We start from the raw sequence: 20773 nt of genomic DNA, 5'->3' as shown, positions 1-20773 counted from the left end.
CACACACACACACTCATCCACATGCACATGCACACGTGATGAATGTAAGCAAAGGCATCTGTCAGGCCACCCTCAAGAGCTGAGGCTTCCAGGGAGAGGGAGAATGAACATGATGTAGACCTCTGTCAACTGGACATTAGACAAAACTATGTGTGTAGATTGACACCTTACCAAGAGTAGTTGGTTTAAAACGTGTGCAAGCCTCAAAAACCTCTTTCGTTGATCTCTGAGAAAACTCCTTAAGATTGAATGTCTCTGTTTTTTAGGTTCAGTATGGACACGGACCTCAGGGTTCTTATCTGATTATCCTTTACACCCTCATAAGCAGTTACACTGAGAAACAGAGACTAATTTTTAAAGACAAATCATAATTTTAAGCAGTGTGAACCTCTTGTAAAAAGACACATTAAGAGAAACAGGATAGACATTAGCAGTAGGAGAAGACAAGGAACAGGACAGGAGCCTCCCACAGAGGACCTGTGAAAGACTCTACCCATTAGGGTATCAAAGGAGACACTGAGACTCATAGCCAAACTTTGGGCAGAGTGTAGGGAATCCTTATGGGAAAAGAGGGAGATAGAAAGATGTGGAGGGGACAGGATCTCCACAAGGAGACCAACAGAGCCAAAATACCAGGGCCCATGGGGGCCTGCAAAGACCAATACTCCAACTAAGGACCATGCATGGAGAAGACCTAGACCCCCTGTTCAAAGGAAGCCCACTGGCTGCTCAGTTTCTAACTGGGTTCCCTAGTAATGGGAACAGGGGCTGTTTCTGGCATGAACTCAGTGGCTTGGTCTTTGATCACCTCCCTCTGGAGGGTGCAGTCTTGCCAGGAGGAAGATGATACAGTCAGCTTTGATGAGACCTGATAAGCTAGGGTCTGACAGAAGCAGAGAAAGTCCTTCCTATCAGTGGACTAGGGAAAGGGTGTAGGGGAGAAGTGGGAGGGTGAGTGGGACTGGGAGGAGACATGTAGTTGGCTGCAGTGGGGAAACAAAGTGAAGAAACTGTAATAAATAAAGAAATTAAAAAAACAAATGAAGCGATAAGAAGAGAGTATAGCCTAAGTGTGCATACTATGTGCCCTAATTAAGAAATAAGGGTAGATGATTAAAATATCCATGAATAATGAAAAACTTTCAAATGCAGATCGATTGAAAAGGTCATGGATTCAAAAACACTAGAAAACCTGAGAAATGTCAGTTTAAATCCTTAGATATTGCTCTGGACTTTTTTTAATTTTTTAAAATTTATTTATATTTTTGTAAATTATAATTTATTTACATTGTATCCCAGCAGTAGCCCCCCACTTCGTTCCCTCCCAACCCTACCCACCCTCCCTATTTTCTTCCACAGTTCACTGATAGGGGAGGTCCTTCTTCCCTTCCACCTGACCCTAGCTCATCAGGTCTCATCAGGACTGGCTGCATTGTCTTCCTCTGTGGCCTTGTAAGGGGAGGGGAAGGTGATCAAAGAGCTAGCCACTGAGTTCATGTCAGAGACAGCTCCTGTTCCCCTTACTAGGAAACCCACTTGGATACCCAGTTGCCAAGGGCTACATCTGTACAGGGGTTCTAGGGTTGTTGTTTTTTTTTTAAGATTTATTTATTTATTTATCATTTAATGTATATGAGCACTCTGCCTGCATGTATGCCTGCACGCCAGAAGAGGGCACTAGATTTCACTATAGGTGGTTGTGAGCCCCCATGTGGGTGCTGGGACTTGAACTCAGGACCTCTGGAAGATGCTTTATTTGTTCTTTTACAGTTTCACACATTCATACAATGTATTTTGATCAAACCTACCCCCAGTCCTTCCATGCTAACAATGCCCAGATCCACACCATCACAGCTCCCTTCTGGTTTCATGAAATAGCCACTGAATTTAATCAGTGTGTCTGGTATGTACGTGGATGTAGGGACATCCACTAGAACATTTTCTTCACATCTGAACAAAATATCATTGTGTATATGGTCCGGAGTTTCATTATCCATCTATCCATTGATGGATATAATCCAGTGTCCTTTCCTAACTCTCATAAAGATATCATCAATGCACATGGAAGAGGAAGGGCCTCTGCAGCATGGAATAGTGTCCTCTCAATATAGGCCCAGGAGTGGCATGACTGTGTCTTATGGTAGTTCTGTTTCTATCAGACTAGTTTTCAAAGTGGCTGCAAAGTTACACTTTCTGTCAACAGTACATAAGCGCCCCCTTTCCCCACACCCATGCCAGTGTTTGTTGTCATTTGTACTGTTTTTTTAATTTTTATTATTTTATCATTTATTACAATTTATTCAATTTGTATCCCAGCTGTGGCTCCCTCCCTCATCTCTGTTGATGATGGTCTTTCTGATTTGAGTCTTAACTGATACAAATTACATAAAATTATTCATATATAGAGAGAGTTTCATAGGATATTTTGAGACGTACATATTGTATAATGTTCATATCAGATACACACACCTACCATATAGACCCTTTGAAATTATTAACATAACTCAAGACGCCCTTGGAATAAATAGAAAAGCACAATTTTGTTCCACCTGTTTTCTCTCATTATTCACAGTGTAGAATCACAAATTTTCACATAAGTTCCCATCACTGCAACAGAAGAAGAAAGGAAAGAAGGGGAAAGAAGAAAATGAGGAAGAGGAGGGAGAACGGAGAGGAGAACAGGAAGAAAAGGAAAAAACAGACACACACACTGACAGCAAAGACATCTGTCAGACACCCATGAAAGCTGATTTTTAGAAAGAGTTAAATATAGTCAACAACTACCAACCGAACATTAGATAAAACTACCAAAATTACTTTTACCAAGATTACTTGCTTAAAAATGTATGCAAAGGTGAAGAATTTTCTCTCACTGGTATCTGAAAAACTTACCGTATTTTCTCTGGTATTGGTACTTAAAATGTCATGGGTCATTTCCAGGTGGTGATGTGTTTAGAACCTCTTAATTAAGTATTTACTTTACGGGAAAGTTTAGCTTTTAAAAACTATGAAAAGCAATTTTAAACACTGTAAACCATATCCTACCTCGTGAAGAGCAAAGTCGAGTATGGTAGAGTATGTATAGTCAAGTTCCAAATCTCTAATCAAAGAATGTTTTTCAGTGTGTTGTTCTATAAAGATAACTTCATTTATAGCAGGGACCATCTAGCGGAGAAACGGAGTTTAGAAGGGAGCTACTAGAACTACCTAGTGTGCAGGCAAAAGGCGTCCTCCCAGGACTCTCCTGAGAGCCCCAGTCACCTCCTTATTCCTCAGGCTGTAGATGAGGGGGTTCAGGGCTGGGGTGATGATTGTATAGAAAACAGAGAAGATATTGTCATGCTTGGGGGTATGGAAGGAGCTAGGCAGGACATACATGAAGGAAGCACCCCCATACCACATCCCAACCACAGTCAGGTGTGAAGAGCAGGTGACCAGGGCTTTCCTTCTGCCCTCGTTTGAGGGCATGTGGAGCACAGTGAACAGAATTAGTGAATAGGAAGCCAGGATGGCAGCAAGAGGGGGAATAAGGAAGGTCACACCCATCACATAAACCATGAGTTCATATCTGGAGGTGTCTGCACAGGCCAGCTTCAGCAGTGGAGGGATCTCACAGAACAGGTGTCTGATCTTCCTAGATTTGCAGAAAGGATATTGCATGGTATAGATGGTGTATCCTAGAGCACTCAGAGATGCCATAGTCCATGATATGGCCACCCCAAGCCAGCAGATCCTAGGCCTCATGAAGATCATATAGTTCAGGGGATGACAAATGGCCACATACCTGTCATAGGCCATAAAGGCCAGAAGGAGGTCCTCTGCCCCTCCCAGTGTCAGTTCCAGGAACATCTGAAGGGCACAGCCCCCAAAGGAGATAGTGTTGTCTTTAATCAGAAAATCTACAACAGCCTTGGGAGTGATAACTGATGTAAGGAGAAGATCCATGAGAGAGAGCTGCCAGAGCAGAAAGTACATGGGCACATGAAGCCGGGCGTCCACTGTGATGACCAGGAGCAGCAATCCATTGCTGGTCATAGCCAGCATGTACAGGGCGGTGAATGTGGCACAGAGCAGTTCCGGAGAGCCACTGCCATCCAGAATCCCCACCAAGATGAAGCCACTTCCCAAGGTGGAGTTCCAGAGCATCATTCTGTGAAGCTTCCTTATCTTCCTAGGAACAGATGGTTCACTGAAGTTTTGCTAATATGAATCCTAGTTTTGTAACATAAGAAACCGGCAATGACTTCAATAATATGATAGTCTTTCCCACAGGTAAATAAGCTTGCTTCTCAATTTCCAAATTTCTAGGTGTCAATTGTACCTTGATAGTAGACATATCTACTGTGAGCATAGGCTAATAATCACTAACAGCTAAACATTAGTAGGTCATTTCATGTAAATATTTCTCATGACACTCACCTCCCAGAAGTATAATTTAAGAAAGATTAACTATTCCTCTGTTAAGAGTAAAACAATACTCTGCTGGGGGGGGGGGCATCTCCCCTTTTCTGAAGTCAAGGGTAGGGAGGATAGGGTGAAGAAGGTAGGAGGGACAGGGTGTAGAGGAGAAAGGGGCTATGATCGCAATGTAAAGTAAATATATAAATTAAAAATAAATTTTAAATAAAAAAAAACAATACTCTGCTATTCATTTCATTTAATGTTTTACTAATGGCTTAGATATCCCAGTAAGTTTTCTGCATAGACATTATTCAAGTATGAATTTCCCATTGGTACAGAGGAATGATTTAAACAAATTACTTTTGGTGTTTTCACTTTGTTCATGTTTCTTTGCTGCTATTGTTTTGTACATATTTGACAAGGTCTTTCTGAGCAGCATGGAAGTTCTTGACTCAACCTCTCAAATGCTGGAATTTTAGAAATATACCAAACTGTCTAGTTCATTTTCTACATTTCATGAGTCCACATTTATTTGAAGCAAATCCTGTGGAAATAGCACATAATTTCGAATTAGTTAGCTCTGTTGCCCATCCCTATACTCACTAGGATCCTGGGGAGGACTATGTCTGATACTAGGCGGTAGTGTATTTGAGAAAGTGTTGCTTTAGAGTTAAAATTTTAGAATTAATGGGAACAAACCTGTTTTAAACAGACTGATACATAATGTGTACCTGGAAAGAAACAGAAACAAAGCCTACAACAATGACTCTGCTTGTGTCTGGAAGAAATGATGAAAAAGAACTGAAGAGCAGGTATTCTGTATTGTAATTAGCCCAGTAATCCTACCTCAGTACAACCACTGGCCCTGATGTTTGCTCTCCCTTCTACAAGTACAGACTATTGCACTGGATAGAAGGGGCACAAGGATGCAGAGGAAGAGCCTTCTTTCTCCTAAGCTGATATTGGTGCATGGTGCCAAATGCTATGGAGAAGCCAATGGGAGAAAAGTCTAAGATTAACAGAAGTCTGTGTTGTGTATCACCAAAATAGAGACTGAAGCCAAGTCAGCATGAAGCTAAAGATGGGAAAGTGAGGCATCCATCCTTGTACAAACTATTGAGCCATGTCATGTATATTAACACTTCATGAGTTTCCACTGCCTTCTCTGGGGTCATCAGTACCCTAACAGTTACAACGTATGAAAATGTGGAACAGGTATCATCAGTCCAATCAGTAGTTTGAGGGCACTCATCATCTGTCTGATAGGTACTATCAGAAGCCAGTGACATCTGCAGAGTCTAAAAGGTGGGCACTGAGATCCCAGCAAGGAAGCAGGTACATAGGCCCAGGCAATGCTCTTAGTTGTCAAAATGTCAAAAACAGAGACTGAAAGGGTCATGGATTCAAAGTACTAAGGAACCTGATTGAAAATAGTCATTTAAATTATTTGTTTGCTCTACACTGATTTTGGCTCGAAATGCATAAAAGGAGGTTACACATTTAATTTAAACAGATACAAAGTCCTTACCTTAGTTGCTTAGAGGCCAAAGTACCTAATGCTCCAGCTTCCTTTGGGGCTTCTTAATGACTGAGGATGTTGCATTAGAAGGGGAGAAGACAGAGGGTTTTTTTTTCCAGAAGTTTAATTGGATTAAACTTTGCTAAACTGGCAAAGCATGTTAAGTGTCCTCCCAATGTCAAGTGTCACTGCTGTTTTATTCCTTCTCATCTACAGATGTACTCTGAAGATGGTGGTGGGAGCAGTCAGGCAGTTAACAAACTTTAGGTAGTATTCTATGGAGCAAGGAAATGGCTTTCCTGTTCTCACACTTGAGAATTAGTAGGAACAACTTGCATTGGACAGTTGCATGGATGGAGCTCCTCACGAAGGAAGTAGAAGTTCAAGATGCTCAAAAGCTCCTAATGTTCTCCATCTAAATGTCCCTAAGGGTGAGAGTAAGCAGGGTCTTGTCTAGGAGAAAGCTGCTTTGTCTTCTGACCCCATGGCCTCTCTTCTCCTTTATCCTATGCATATCTTCAGAGGGACTCATATCCCAACTGAAATGGAAATGTTTGTCTAGAAAATAGTGAGTTAATGAGTACTCTTGGGTGTGTTTCCTAGCGTGCTTCTCCTGAGGTCTTCTGTCAATAATGAGCCCTAAGGTCATACGTCTCTCTCTCCTTTGCATACAACATCCCAATTTCTTATCTTTCTAGATGCTGAGGTTATAGACACACAACACTGGCACCACAGTCCAAGAAGCCTACAATTCTGTTTATCTTTAATGAAATGGAGTAGCTCAGGTTGCTTGTCTGGGCCTGTGGCCTCAACCATAAAATGGGCTTCTCAGGTTTTGGGGATGCTTCTTTTAGCCCTTGTAGGCCAGCCTATTATGTCTTCCCAAAGGCTGTTCCATATACAGTCTATACATGGAAGCTCTTCTCTCTACTGACCTCTGAAAACCCAGGACAGTTTCTGTATGTACTCATGTCTTGATGTCATAGATGATTGTTGAAGAGAGCTTAATTTTCTAAGGATTGGACATGAAGTAAAACAAAACAAAACAAAAAAAAAAAAAATCCCATAGTACTAGAGTTGCAGAGGGTCTACATTAATTAAAATATTTTAACTAACCCAGAGATCAAAGACAGGTTACCAACTATGTGAATACATTTTGCTGACAGTAATCAGACAAGGAAGAAATGTTATTTAAAATGCTGATGGAACAAAACTATACGGCCAGACTACCTGTGCATAGCTGAACTGTCAGCAATGAATAATGACAAGAGAAAATGACAGTGAGAGTCCTTGCTGATAAGCAGGCATTCCAAGAAGGAGATGCAAGCCAAATGTAGAATGAAAAAATCTGTTCCCAAGAACTGAAGAATGAGAAAGAAGCAGTCACTAGAGATGCTGCTAAGCAGAACAGAAACAGAGCCACAATTGTCAGAACGGGGCAACTGAGGCTGGCTTCTGCAGAGAAGAGGGGGTTCTGGTGCTGCAGACATTTCACACTTGGTACTTGAAGGTCTTTCACCTTAAATGGTAAAAATACTAGAGACAGGAGAAATTAAGCCTGTGTTGGAAAGTGTGTGAAGAAAGGACAGCTGAAGCTGAAAATGAGAACGTATCTGAAGCCAGAAATGCAGAGAGTGAAAACTCTGTTCAAACACCGTCACCCAGAGAGTTCTATAGCAAACTGATTCCACCGATGGCCACTGCATGTGACTTATATATAAACCTATCTTGATTGGTTTCTACTGATTGAAAAAAATGATCATGGCAACTTATAAAAGAAAACATTTCATCTTGGGCTTGATTTCAGAGTGCTGCAGTACATGAATGTTATGGTAGTGTCTCAGGGTTTCTATTGCTGTGAAGAAATATAACGAGCATGAAAACTTGTTGAATTATGCTATTGGTATGGGCCTTTTCTAATACCTGCCCTTGCTCCAAAATAATTAAAACAGAGTCCTACCAGATTTATTCAACAAGCTTTAAGCACTGTAACTGGGCAGATATTCACTTACTCTAGTTAAATTATGCTAGTCTGGGTACTTCCCACCCATAAGCCCATTACCTTTTATTTCAGTCTTTAGCTGCTTCTGATATATCTCTCTGTCCGCATGGCACCTTCTCTCCAGTCCCCCCTTTTCCCTCTTCCTCTTTGTCTCCCTCTTTGCCCCTTACCGGGCTCAGAAATCCAGCCTTCTTATCTCCTCTGCCCACCCATTGGCTGTTCAGCTTTTTATTAGCCAGTCAGAGATAATTGGGGAACATTCCTTACACAACATTGATCAGGATATTCTTCAATAATCATGGCAATGCCCATGTTCAGACTGCAGCATTTTCTCAGGGCACTAAATCAGCATCTAAACACACAGTGCACAGGACAACCCCAGCAACAACTCTTGTAAGGAAAGCATTTAACTCGGGCTGGCTTACACTTCTGATTAAGCCCATCATCATCACGGCAGAAAGCATGGTGGCATGCAGGTAGACATGGTGCTGGAAAAACATGAGAATTCTACATGTAGATTATCAGACAGCAGGAAGAAAGAGTGACAGTGGGCCTGACTTGAGCTGAAACCTCAAGGCCCACCCTCAATGACACACTTCCTTCAATAATGCCACACCTAGGCCATACCTCCTAGTTGTACCATTCCCTATGAGCCTTTGAGGGGGGCATTTTCATTTAAATCACCACAGCTTGGAATCATGACAACAGGCAGGATCTGTAGCTGAGAGCTTACATTTAGAGACACAACCATGAAAAGAGAGACAGACAGACAGATAGACAGGGGATGGTGGAAACTCCATGGTTGTTTAAAACTCCAACGCCTACCCCAGTGACACATTTCATCCAACAAGGCCATACCTCTTAGTCCTTCACCAACGGGGGGACCAAGCATTCAAACATGAGTCTATCAGAGCCATTCTCAACCAAACCACCAGAGGCTCCTTCCTCCCATTAGGCCATACCTTGTTTCACTTAGACAAAACAAAACCAGAAGAAGGTTAGTAATAATAAAAACACCAATCAGCATGTGGGAATAAAGGTATGGCATCATCCACCAAGCATAACACAAATCTCTCTTTCTTCTGCTGGATTCATGCCAAGTGTCATCCTATTCTCCAAAATCATTTGGCTGGTGATTTCCCACTGATGAGATATTTTCTTTAAGGGTATATATTAATTTTACATTCTTGATTACTGTTGACCACCAGAATATAGTCAACTAGAATTTTGAAGCTTTTTGGTTTCTACACTTAAAATTTGGGAGGGGGGAGGAACTCCCTTGGAGATTCCTATAGTCAGTGTTGACATCAAAAGACACAATTACTGGCCTTGTAACTCTGGGAGTAGCTTTGCTAAGAGGAGGAGAATTGAAGGACAGGGGAAAGGGTGTTGAACCAATGTGTGAACCAATGTGTAGGTCCCTCTTGGATGACAGGATTGAGTACACGTTTCCCTGTCCACAATGTCACCATATGTCAGTTTGGGAGACACTGTGGAGTAATCGCCACCCTCCCCTGTTTGTTGAGACACTTGGGCTGTGGGTACAAACTTTATAATTTCATATTTTGAGAGGAAATTTACCCTGTCACGTGAGACATGAGGAGTGAGGAGACTTGGGCAAGCCTGCCTATACATCCAACACAGGATGTATAGCCTTTGGCCAGTGCTTCCTCCCCACATGTTCTTAGGTTGTTCTGAGCGCAGGCTTTCAGTACTCTGTTCCAGGAAACATCACGTTACATCAGTCAGGCAGTGTCCTGCCATACAAACGTAACCATTCTTATTGAGCACAAGCACTATAATTTAATGCAATCTACCCACATATTCAGATTTTCCTATGTAGTTTCTATCAGTACAGTAAAAAGTGAATCCTCGAATAGTATTTCCTTTAAGTTATGAGGTGTTACCAGGTTCTTTTTCAATTTAATTTCAAAAGCTCCCTATATGAAAAGTTTTCTCCCTAGGGTAAAACTTAGATCTATATATCTGTCCTGTTAAGTTTCCACAGTATATGATTATACATGCACTAAACTGAACAATTAACAAAAAGGATATCTTAGTTACATTAACCTTCGAGTTTTCCATTATTTTTTCAATAATAAATGGACTAAAAACTGTTCTTTTTTCCACTTATTTTTTATTAATTATTATTATTTATTACAACTTATTCACTTTGTATTCCAGCTATGGCCCCCTCCCTTGTCTCCTCCCAATCCCATCCTCTTCTTCCTCTATGCCCATCCCCTAGTCCACTGATAGAGGAGGTCCTCCTCCCCTTCTGTCTGACCCCAGCCTATCAGATCTCATCAGGACTGGCTGCATTGTCTTCCTCTGTGGCCTGGCAAGGCTTCACCCCCATTCCCCAGGGGGAGGTGATCAGAGAGCCTGCCAAGGAGTTCGTGCCAGAGACAGCCCCTGCTCCCCTTAGCACCATGCATGGAGAGGACCTACAACCCCTGCTCAGATGTAGCCCATAGACTCAGTCTCCAAGACTACTTCTTAATCTTGATTTTAAAGGATCCTTGTGGTGATATTGTTCATTTCCCCAGGTACTTTTTACAGTAGTTTTCTTCATTTGGGTGGGGGATGTCTCACTTCTTCCAGCCTTCTCAACTGTGCTTTGCAGTGGTTGGTTTATGCCAGAAACGAACCTTCCCAGGTCAGATTCAGTATGTCCCCTTCCCAACTTTTTATTAGTATTTTTCCCAGGCTTGAAAAAATGAGCTGGAAATCTTGAGAAACTGGTTCTCAGTTTGCATGGTAGAAACATCTATGAACCCACAAAGATGTAAGAGGCCATATCCCTCTTTAGAGCTACGTCAATCCCAAGCAACGCTGGAGGAAGACAGTTTTGACCTACTCTAAGATAACCTTAATCACATTACCCACTGGGAGGAGAAAGATCTATCTACCTGGAGAGGTGATCCATTATTGTCAGTAAATATTTTAGGGTTTTTTTTTTAACTTTAGTCATTTTTCTGAAGTCCATTGGAATACTTCGAAAGGGTCTCAATTCAGGAAACCCTAACCCTTAGCCCTAATCCGTGTGTGTGTGTGTGTGTGTGTGTGTGTGTGTGTGTTTTATTAGTGCCCCCATTTTTCCCTTTGGCAACTTGCCCCTCCCTTACATGCCTGTTTAGCAATAATGTAGACCCCATACAACTACAACTTCCATACTGTATCACATTTAGCCTGTGTTCCGTAGTCACCCCCTTTTGGTGGGATTACACTGGTTAGTGTCCTGAGCCCTCTCTGATGAAGAGGAAAGACAATTTACCAGAGGAAACTCATTGTTCCCAGGGTCCGTGGCTGACCTTGGAGGGCAAGGCATAACATATGGATGGCCTTTGTATCCCCTTACTCTCGATGGTGTAGGTATTTTCTGTGTATTGTTCTAGAATCTGAGCCCTGTAGCCACAAATCACAAGCAAAGAACCACCTGAGCACATACAGTTGTGGGTAGAGAGGACAAATAGGCCTGAGCCAGAGTAGTGAGGTCAAATAATTCAGTATTGAGCAGCCTTAAAGATAAGCAGAGGAAAACCTGATATTAGCTAATGCACTTAATAGCCTCTGGAATATTAATAAGCCTTATAAGAGGCACAGGAGAGAGATGGATATTAGAGCACTCACGGGGGCCACAGAACATTTTTTGTAACTTGAAAGAAGCTACACAGAGACCTTTGCTATTTGGGTCAGGTCCTGGTACTCTCTAGTTAGGAACTCCTGAGCAAGACAATGTTGGGCAGAAAAACTCAGACCCCACAGCCAATTTTACAGATAACATGTACAAAAGTGCCAGGACAAATGACATGCTTGGAGGATTCATTAAAATCCAGTTTCTGGGAGCAGTATGTACTGGGAGGTCACGTCCTCTGGGAGGATGGCCCCGCCAGACCTCCCTCAGGAGAAAGCTTGGGGTGCTGCTGCCCCAGGGGTGATGAAACTGGGCAGCTGCCAGTCTCCTTTAAGCACTCCTCCGTACCTCTTTTCAATTCCTACAGTGCTTCTCTTATATCACAGACACCTACAGGGTAGAAGAGAATGAGAATCTAAGGATATGGTCTGAAGTAATTCGGATCTGTTGTTTGCTGTTTTGATGATGGCGTTTTGAATTGGGGTGAGATGGAATCTCTTATTTTCGGTTTGCATTTCAAAGCTAGCTAATCATGATGAACGTTGCTCCTCCTGAGTCAATGTGTGTTTTGCAGATCTGAGAAGGAAAGCATGCTGACGGACTCCGCCTCTTGCTTTCCAAGCTCTTGCCTTAGATCTCATCTTCTTCATGGTGAGGACTGGCAACAGCAGTGACTGCAGGACCATTTGACCTCCGATCTATTGCAGCCACACAGACTCTGAAGAGCACCCCACCAGAAAAAAACTCCTCTTTTTTTCTTCAGCATCTTGAACATCTGTGCCTACTGGTGTTGGAGGTAAGGCTTTGTCTCTGACTTAGGCAATACGTGGGAGTTGTAAGCTTTACACAGCAACACCAAAAGCTCCTGACTCCTAATAGTCTCTTATTCCTCAGTCTTCAGGCCCCAGTCTTTCCATCTTTACTCTAAACACCACATACAGGAGCCACTTTGAATGTTTGGGGATACTTGCAATTATTTTTTTTTCCTTCTGGGCCAACCTGCGATGCCAGAATCCATGCTGCTGGGTGGCTGGTAAAACTCAGAACTCTGTTTCCATATGCTTGAATTTTCCTACACTCTTGGCATCTGAATCAGACCCCACATGAACATTACCACAAAGAGGGCTGTCCAATGTCAGCTGAAGTTCCTTTTGCCTACATTTCTGCTCAATATTTAAAATAATTCAGAAAAGCCATTTTTTCACTTTTTAAAATTTTATTTGTATTTTTTTTAATTTTTATTTTATTTTAATTAGTTACAGTTTATTCACTTTGTATCCCAGCTGTAGCCCCTTCCTTCATCCCCTCCCAATCCCACCCGCCTTCCAAAACTCCTCCCATGCCCCAACCACTTGGAGACTGAGCTGTCATGGGCTACATCTGTGCAGGGGTTCTAGGTTATCTTCATGCATGGTCCTTGGTTGGAGCATATCAGTCTCAGAAAAGACCCCTGTGCACAGATTTTTTTGATCTGTTGCTCTCCTTGTGGAGCTCCTGCCCCATCCAAATCTTCCTATCTCCCACTTCTTTCATAGGATTTGGTGCACTCTGCCCAAAGTTTGGCTATGAGTCTCAGAAGGAGGCAGAAAAGCCATTTGAAAACAACTTTTAAATTGAAATACACTGAACAATGACATAGGGAAGAGAGTTATAAAAACATGTTTTCAAAATTTTAGCTCTCTCTCCTTGATTTCTCCTGGCCATTTCCATCAAGTACAGAATTGCACCCTAGTGATTTTGGCCTCTGCTGACAGCTGTTGATGTGAGGTCACCATACTAACAAAGCTGTTTTCCAGAAACAGATTCTTCCTCTCTAGCTCCACGTGCATGTCTTGCTCTTTCTCTTTAGAGGATAGGATGAAGAGACAACGATCAGGATAGGAGGAAAACTGTGAATCTTGATTCAGAGGGAAGCAGTAATACAACCCTGCTCTTCTCCTTTCCTTTGAAATATTGTTCATACCTCAGCACAGAAATCTTAAAGAATGTGCCAGTCATTTTCTTTCTCCCTTTGTTTTTCTATCTATACATCTTCTATGAAATCTACCTCAAAACATTTTCAAGTCTCATATGTGACAGAAACTCACTGCCCCAAAATGTCTGTTGTTTTTGTTGTTTTGATTTGGTTTGTTTTGGTTTTCTGATTTTGTCTTTTTGCTTTAGATAATCAAAGGGCTTCCACGCAGAGTTTCTGGGTAAGAGCTGTCATTTTGATAAAATAGACTTTATGATATCATATATCATATGATCTGACATAGAACAAGGGGAATATTAGGTGCCAAGGAACCTGTGAGACATCGTTTTCAAGAGGGCATAGCTCTGGCCAGCGTCTGTACACAGCTCAAGAGGTAAAGAACACAGGAAGGCGTTCTGTACTGCTTTCCCTGCGCTGGCCTCGTGGTGCTATCTTTCACCTCTTTCACACTACTGAGCTCTCTGATTTAACCAGATCATATTCCTGTGTAACCAACACCTCATGGGATACTTCTTCAGGAAATCCTTTTCTGAAACCTCTCTTTTATGTTCTCCATAATTCAACTATCAATAGTCAAGATTCATAATACAGATTTCTGTGTGATGTGTTTTCATGCTTTTGCAGTTATTTTTCGAATCAAGTGACGTTCCTGATACATTGTAGGTTCTTTGGAAATTTTGACTGCGTGAAGGAAATGAATTGGAGCATATGGCCCTTTCAGTTATGATCCTCTCACCTAAAGTCATGATCTGAAATAACTGGTGCAGAGTCACATAACACAGAAGGAATCGGAACACCTGGTGATGACACATTGGGTAGTAAATTTTCCATTTCTCTTCCAGTATGCATCCCTTTTCTTTCCTCCAACTGTGAAACACACAGATTCCTAAAATGTAGGCTGCGTAGATACCATCACATGCACACACACACGTGCACACACACAGAGATGCCCATGTCCTTCATGTCCTTCTTCAAGTGGAACTAAAAACATGAATTCAGTATTCGCATAAGTCCATCCTTACGCTTGCAGTCTTTCTCTAACTCCTACATAATGGTTTGGCTTTGGGCCTTCCCTGCCTGACTTACTTTTGTAATTCACACCATCCAGCATGTGCTATAAATATAGATATCTGCCATGCCTCTGTGTAGGCCATTTGAATTTTTTGTCCACTCCTAAATATATCTTACTGTTGACTTCAGATAGGCAAATGCCTTCTGTATTTTCTGTATTCTTCTTACCAATGGGCCATTAAGCTCGCCCACCATGTCATCCAGTTTAGAATAACTTTTCACTTCTACAGAGTAGCAAGTAGTCAATAAAGAACAGGAGGACATTTGAAAACTACAAGATATCATGTGGTCCAAAGACTAAGTATTTCTGGCAAGAAAGCTATCAGTGAGATCAGCAAGAATAGGCAGAACTCTAGTCAAAGGAAAAATAAAAATATTTTATATATTAATATTTAAATTTTGAATTGTAATCACAAGCAAACTTCAGTCAGAAACAGAATTTAAAAAAACACTCTGTGTTTAATATGGAGACACACATGACTATATCTATCTATAAAGATATTTTTCTACGCACAATTTAACTAACACCTTAAGAAAAAGATTCTCAATGTTTTGGAGTTCTCAGTGTGCTGCTACCCATTTAATTGAACATATACCAAAATTCGGTGAAAAATTTCAGAAACTAGATATTGTACTTAGCTAAGAAAATTTAAAAAGTTGCTATATGATATTCTTGCTGGCTATCTCCCAGTGCCCTAAGGCAATTCAGATTGGGTTGAACTCCCTTAGAAAGGCTCCTACTAAGGAAGCATCTGTTTCTAGGCAACAGGAAAGACGGCTCAGAATGACACTCTGGAACTCCACCTTGGAAAGCGGCTTCATCTTGGTGGGGATTCTGGATGGCAGTGGCTCTCCTGAACTGCTCTGTGCCACAATCGCTGCCCTGTACACACTGGCACTGACTAGCAATGGACTGCTGCTCCTGGTCATCACAGTGGATGCCCGGCTCCACGTGCCCATGTACCTCCTACTTCGACAGCTGTCTCTCATCGACCTCCTCTTCACATCGGTTGTCACTCCCAAGGCCGTCGTGGATTTTCTTTTGAGAGACAACACCATCTCCTTTGGGGGCTGTGCCCTTCAATTGTTTTTGGCAATGACAATGGGTGGTTCAGAGGACCTCCTTCTGGCCTTCATGGCCTATGACAGGTATGTGGCCATTTGCCATCCTCTGAACTACATGATCTTCATGAGTCCTAGGGTCTGCTGGCTCATGGTGGTCACATCATGGATCCTGGCATCCCTCAGTGCACTAGGTCATACTGCGCACACGATGCACTTCCCTTTCTGCATGTCCCGGGAAGTCAGACACCTGCTCTGTGAGGTTCCTCCACTGTTGAAGTTGGCTTGTGCAGATGCCTCCCAGTATGAGCTCATGGTTTATGTGACAGGAGTGATATTCCTACTGCTCCCCCTTTCTGCCATTGTTACCTCCTACTCAGTAATCCTGTTCACTGTGGTCCACATGCCCTCAAATGAGGGCAGGAAGAAAGCCCTTGTCACCTGTTCCTCCCACCTGACCGTGGTTGGCATGTTCTATGGGGCCGCCACTTTCATGTATGTCCTGCCCAGTTCCTTCCACAGCCCAAAGCAAGACAATGTCATCTCTGTGTTCTACACAATTGTCACCCCAGCTCTGAACCCCCTCATCTACAGCCTGAGGAATAAGGAGGTCACTGGTGCCTTAAGGAGAGTCCTGGGGAGACACATTCTGCCAGCACACGCCATCCTTTAGGAGGTTCATAGCTTGCCCCTCGCTATTCCTTCTTCAAACAAATTACTATATTCAACCATTATTTAATGTTATTCTCTGACTCAGATGATGTATGCACTGCTACATTTTCACATTGTGTTTTCTTATGTAGTTGGTGTGAATAGAGAGCTTAGGCTGAATCATCTGACATGTTACTCTGGTCGTGGAAGCCCCACATTTAAAAATTTACAACAGACTAGAAGAGAAAGTTCTGATGAGATGTTTTAGGCGTGTTGTATGGTTGGGCATCATTCCAGTGCAGCACCAGGCAAACATAGTCAGGGATTTGTTTTCTGTTTCAACATCATATAGTAGCAGGAACACTGTTGGTTTTTTGCAATATGAAATAATTGCAAAATGCTCAGTAACACAGAGCACATTCCACTGTTCCTTCAAGTGCCAGAACTAGAATTAGAAATTAGTGGTGAAGACTAACTGACATATATTCCAGACTTGAGAAACATTAACATTAACATTAACATTAACATTAACATTAACATTAACATTAACATTAACATTAACATGAGTCTGTAAATAAAGACATTATCATATTGATAGTGCAAGAGAATTTGAAAATGGAACCTGGCATTTCTATTTGGGAACTTTCACAGCCTACTTAATAGGGTAGTTTACCGTGCCTAAAATGAAAGTATGATCAATAAAATATAATTGAAAGCATCTGAATATAAATATAATGGAAGATATCCAATTAAGTGCTAAAAGGAGTGCATATTTTTAAATTATTTATGTACAAATACATAAACATGTTTCAAAACAGTATAAGAAATATGAATTCTAAAGTATGCATATGTCTGTATCCCACAGGAAGGAAAGTATAAATTATGCTTAAATATGTTCTGTTTTATTGTATATCTTACTGGCATGGTAATTTTATAGTAAAAGGTAAAAATCTTGCTCCTTATTTGAAGGGATATTTTAGACTATAAGTGGAGAGGGAGAGGCATACTCTAAGTTTAAATCCTTGAAATCTTTTAAGTCTGTGTATCTTTGGACATAAAAGAAAAATCACACTTTTCCACTCCAGTTTGTTCATCTCCCAGTAATACTTGGAGAATACTGATCTCACGTGATTTTGTGTGGATTAAATGAGGTAATAAAAGAATAAAAACTACCAGTAAAACCCTCAATGTTTGTACTGTATTGTTTTCCATGTTTTGAATTTTTGATCAGGCACTTACATCTTCCTACATTTATCTCGAGATATCATGTTACATATTACTTTAACTGTTTTATCTTCAATTTTATACTTACTATATAAATGGGTTATGTTCCGTGTTGACATGCAAATATTTGGAATTATTTTGTAATGCTTTCTATGCCAATGAGTTTTCTAACCTCCATTGTTCTTTTTACCTATCAAAGTCTCTTTTCAGGCCAAAGAACTCATGTGGCAGTATAAATTCTTTTAGATTTCTTTGTCTGGTCATGTCTTTGTAGCTCACTGATTTCTAAAGAATAGCTTTGTTGGTCATAGTAACTGTGATTAGAAGATTTTTCTTCAGCTCAGAATTTATCTCGCTTCCCTCCTCATTTATGACGTTTCTGCGGAGAATTCTATGTCAGGCAAGCTGTAATACTTTGTATATGTTTTCTCTTTCTGTTTGGAAAATATTGGTTTTGTCCTTAACATATTTTTGAGAATATGATTGTCTTTGGATAGACTTAGTTTATTTGATTATTCCCTAACTTTCAACTACCAAGAATTTTTGAGTCCTTTAGGTTTGGGGTTTTTATTATTATTGTTGTTGTTGTTGTTATCTCTTTAAACAAGCTTTCTTCAAACTTGGCATTCCCAAATCTCCTTCGAAAGCCTTAGCAAGAATATGTGCTTTTTTGATGGTATTTTCTTGTAATTTTTTTAATCATTTATTACAATTTATTCAATTTGTATCCCAGCTGTGGCCTCCTCCCTTGTCTCCTCTCAACCCCACCCTTTCTCCCTCTTCTCCTCCTATGCTCCTCCCCTAGACTACTGATAGGAGAGATCCTCCTCCCTTTCTATCTGACCTTAGCCTATCAGTTCTAATCTGGACTGGCTGCATTGTCTTCCTCTGTGGTCTGCCAAGGCTGCTCCTCCCAGAGGGAGGCGATCAGAGAGCCTGACACTACGTTCATGGAGGAGACAGCCCCTGTTTTCCCCTTATTAGGAAACCCACTTAGAGACTGAGTCTATGGGCTGCATCTGAATAGGTCCTCTCCATGCATGGTCCTCGGTTGGGGTATCAGTCTCTGCAGGGCCCCCAGGGCTCAGTTTTATTGGCTCTGTTGATTTGCTTTAGGAGCTCCTGTCCCCTCCAGGTCTTTCTATCCCCCACCTTCTTTCATAAGATTCCCTGCAGTCTGCCCAGAGTTTGGCTTTGAGTCTCAGCCTCTGCTTCAAAGCATTGATCAGTAGAGTCTTTCAGAGGCAGACGGTAGTAGACTCCTGTCCTGTTCCCTGTCTTCTCCTGCTTCCAATGTCTGTCACATTTGTCCTTCTGAATGAGGATTGAGCATCTTCCCTAAGGCCTTCCTTGTTGTTTAGCTTCTTTAGCAGTATAGATTTCAGTATGCTTATCCTATATTATATGGCTAATAACCCATTATAAGTGAGTATAAGTGTGTGTCTCTCTGCTTCTGGGATGCCTCACTCAGGATGATCTTTTCTAGATCCCACCATTTACCTGCAAATTTCATGATTTCCTTGTTTTTAATTGCTGAGTAGTATTGCCTTGTGTAAATGTACCACAATTTCTGTATCCTTAAATTTTTTTGATGCTGGTTTTGTAAATTTTCCTCATTATTTTCAAATAACCTCTTTTTTGTTTCACTCTTTCTTCTGTTTGGTGCATTCTGCTTTTGGCATGTTCTGTAATGTCTTAATGCCTCTTAGTTACACATTTTAGCTCCAGGTTTTCTGATTGTTTTCCTTTTTAAAATTACTTAAATCATTCTGTTAAGTTTCCTGGCTAGACAACTAAATTGTGGTTTTGTTTTTTGTTTTTTTGGTTTTTTTGTTTGTTTGTTTGTTTTGGGTTTTTTGTTTTTGTTTTTTTTTTTGTTTTTTGTTTTTTGTTTTGGTTGAAGTTCATGGAGTTTTCTTTAAAAACATTTGAAAGGCTCTACCCTGCAGGGTATTAAAGCAGATGCTGAGACTTATAGCCAACCTTTTGGTAGAGTGCATGGAATTTTATGAAAGAAGTAGAAAATAGTAATACCTGGAGAGGACAGGAGCTCCACATGGAGAGCAACAGAACCAAAAATCTGGGCACCGGGGTCTTTTCTGTGACTGATACTCCAACTAGGGACCATTCATGGAGATAACCTAGAACCCCTGCACAGATGTAGCCCATGGCAGTTCAGGGTCCAAGTGGGTTCCATAATAATGGGAACAGGGACTGTCTATGACATTAACTAATTGGCCTGCTCTTTGATCACCTCCCCCTGAAGAGGGAGCAGCCTTACCAGGCCACAGAGGAAGACACTCCTGATGAGACCTAATAGACTAGGATCAGAAGGAAGGAAAAGAAGACTTCTCCTATCAGTGGACCCGGGGAGGGGCATGTGTGGAAAGTGGGAAAGGAAGAGCGGGATTGGGAGGGAAGGAGAAAGGGAGCTACAGAGGGGATACAAAGTGAATAAAGTGTAATTAATAAAAAATTTAAAAAAAACATTTTTATTCATTATGTACAATGTTCTATCTGTGTGTACATCTGCACACCAGAAGAGAGCACTAGATATCGTTATATGATGGTTGTGAGCTACCATGTTGTTTCTGGGAATTGAACCCAAGACCTTTGGAAGAACAGCCAGTGCTCTTAACCTCTGAGCCACCTCTCCATCCCTCATTGAGTTTTCTTAAAACAGCTGTTTTGAATTATTTGTCCAGAATTTCACTCATGTTAGTTGCTATAAGTTCTATTTCTAACATCTTAGTTTTCCTGTTTTACAAGGATTGAAAATCCTAGTACTTGTTAATGTACAACATTGTCTTCATTGTCATCATCGTCTTCATTGATGATTGGGTGTTTGTTGCAGTCTTCACAACAGCTTTATTTATCTCCATTTCTAGAAAGGCTGCTCAGTTTCTCAGGGTATGGGTGACAAAGTAGTTTTAGCAATAAGTGGTACCTTACATACAGTTGTGCTGAGTCAGTAATTGATGTTTTGCCATTTTTTTTCATACTAGACAGTGCCTTAAGCCTAAATTTGTACCAAATCTGCACTTGGCATATTGTTCAGAATGAGTTAGGAGAGTATCTAAATGGGTCACCCTCTCCTGTAAGCCCCTAGAAGTCATGTCAAGGTCAAAACCTTCATCCACAGTGCTGGTCCTTGGAAATGTTGTTGAATTCTATCTGGTGCTGGGTTCTATTGTAGATAAGCTAATTCCAAGCTTATAACTTTTTGCATAC

General features: G+C 41.2%; 2 protein-coding genes across 2 annotated transcripts; one reads left to right on the top strand and one right to left on the bottom strand.

Annotated features, from left to right (window-relative positions):
- Nucleotides 1–3207: 3207 nt before the first annotated feature.
- LOC129669228 (olfactory receptor 2AG1-like) lies at nt 3208–4149 on the bottom strand. Its single transcript, XM_055597394.1, has one exon. It carries the CDS (start codon nt 4147–4149, stop codon nt 3208–3210), a length of 942 nt encoding a protein of 313 aa, XP_055453369.1.
- Nucleotides 4150–15389: 11240 nt separating this feature from the next.
- LOC129669227 (olfactory receptor 2AG2) lies at nt 15390–16340 on the top strand. Its single transcript, XM_055597393.1, has one exon. The coding sequence runs from the start codon at nt 15390–15392 to the stop codon at nt 16338–16340; it is 951 nt and encodes a 316-aa protein (XP_055453368.1).
- Nucleotides 16341–20773: the final 4433 nt, after the last annotated feature.

Source organism: Psammomys obesus, unplaced genomic scaffold, assembly GCF_907164565.1.
Source record: "Psammomys obesus unplaced genomic scaffold, mPsaObe1.curated_primary_1811, whole genome shotgun sequence".
NCBI lineage: Eukaryota > Metazoa > Chordata > Mammalia > Rodentia > Muridae > Psammomys > Psammomys obesus.
This window is presented reverse-complemented; position numbering and strand designations above follow the sequence as displayed.

Coding starts and splice junctions, on each gene's coding strand:
- LOC129669227 (XM_055597393.1), top strand. CDS start 15,390: ATGACACTCTGGAACTCCACCTTGGAAAGCGGCTTCATCTTGGTGGGG.
- LOC129669228 (XM_055597394.1), bottom strand. CDS start 4,149: ATGATGCTCTGGAACTCCACCTTGGGAAGTGGCTTCATCTTGGTGGGG.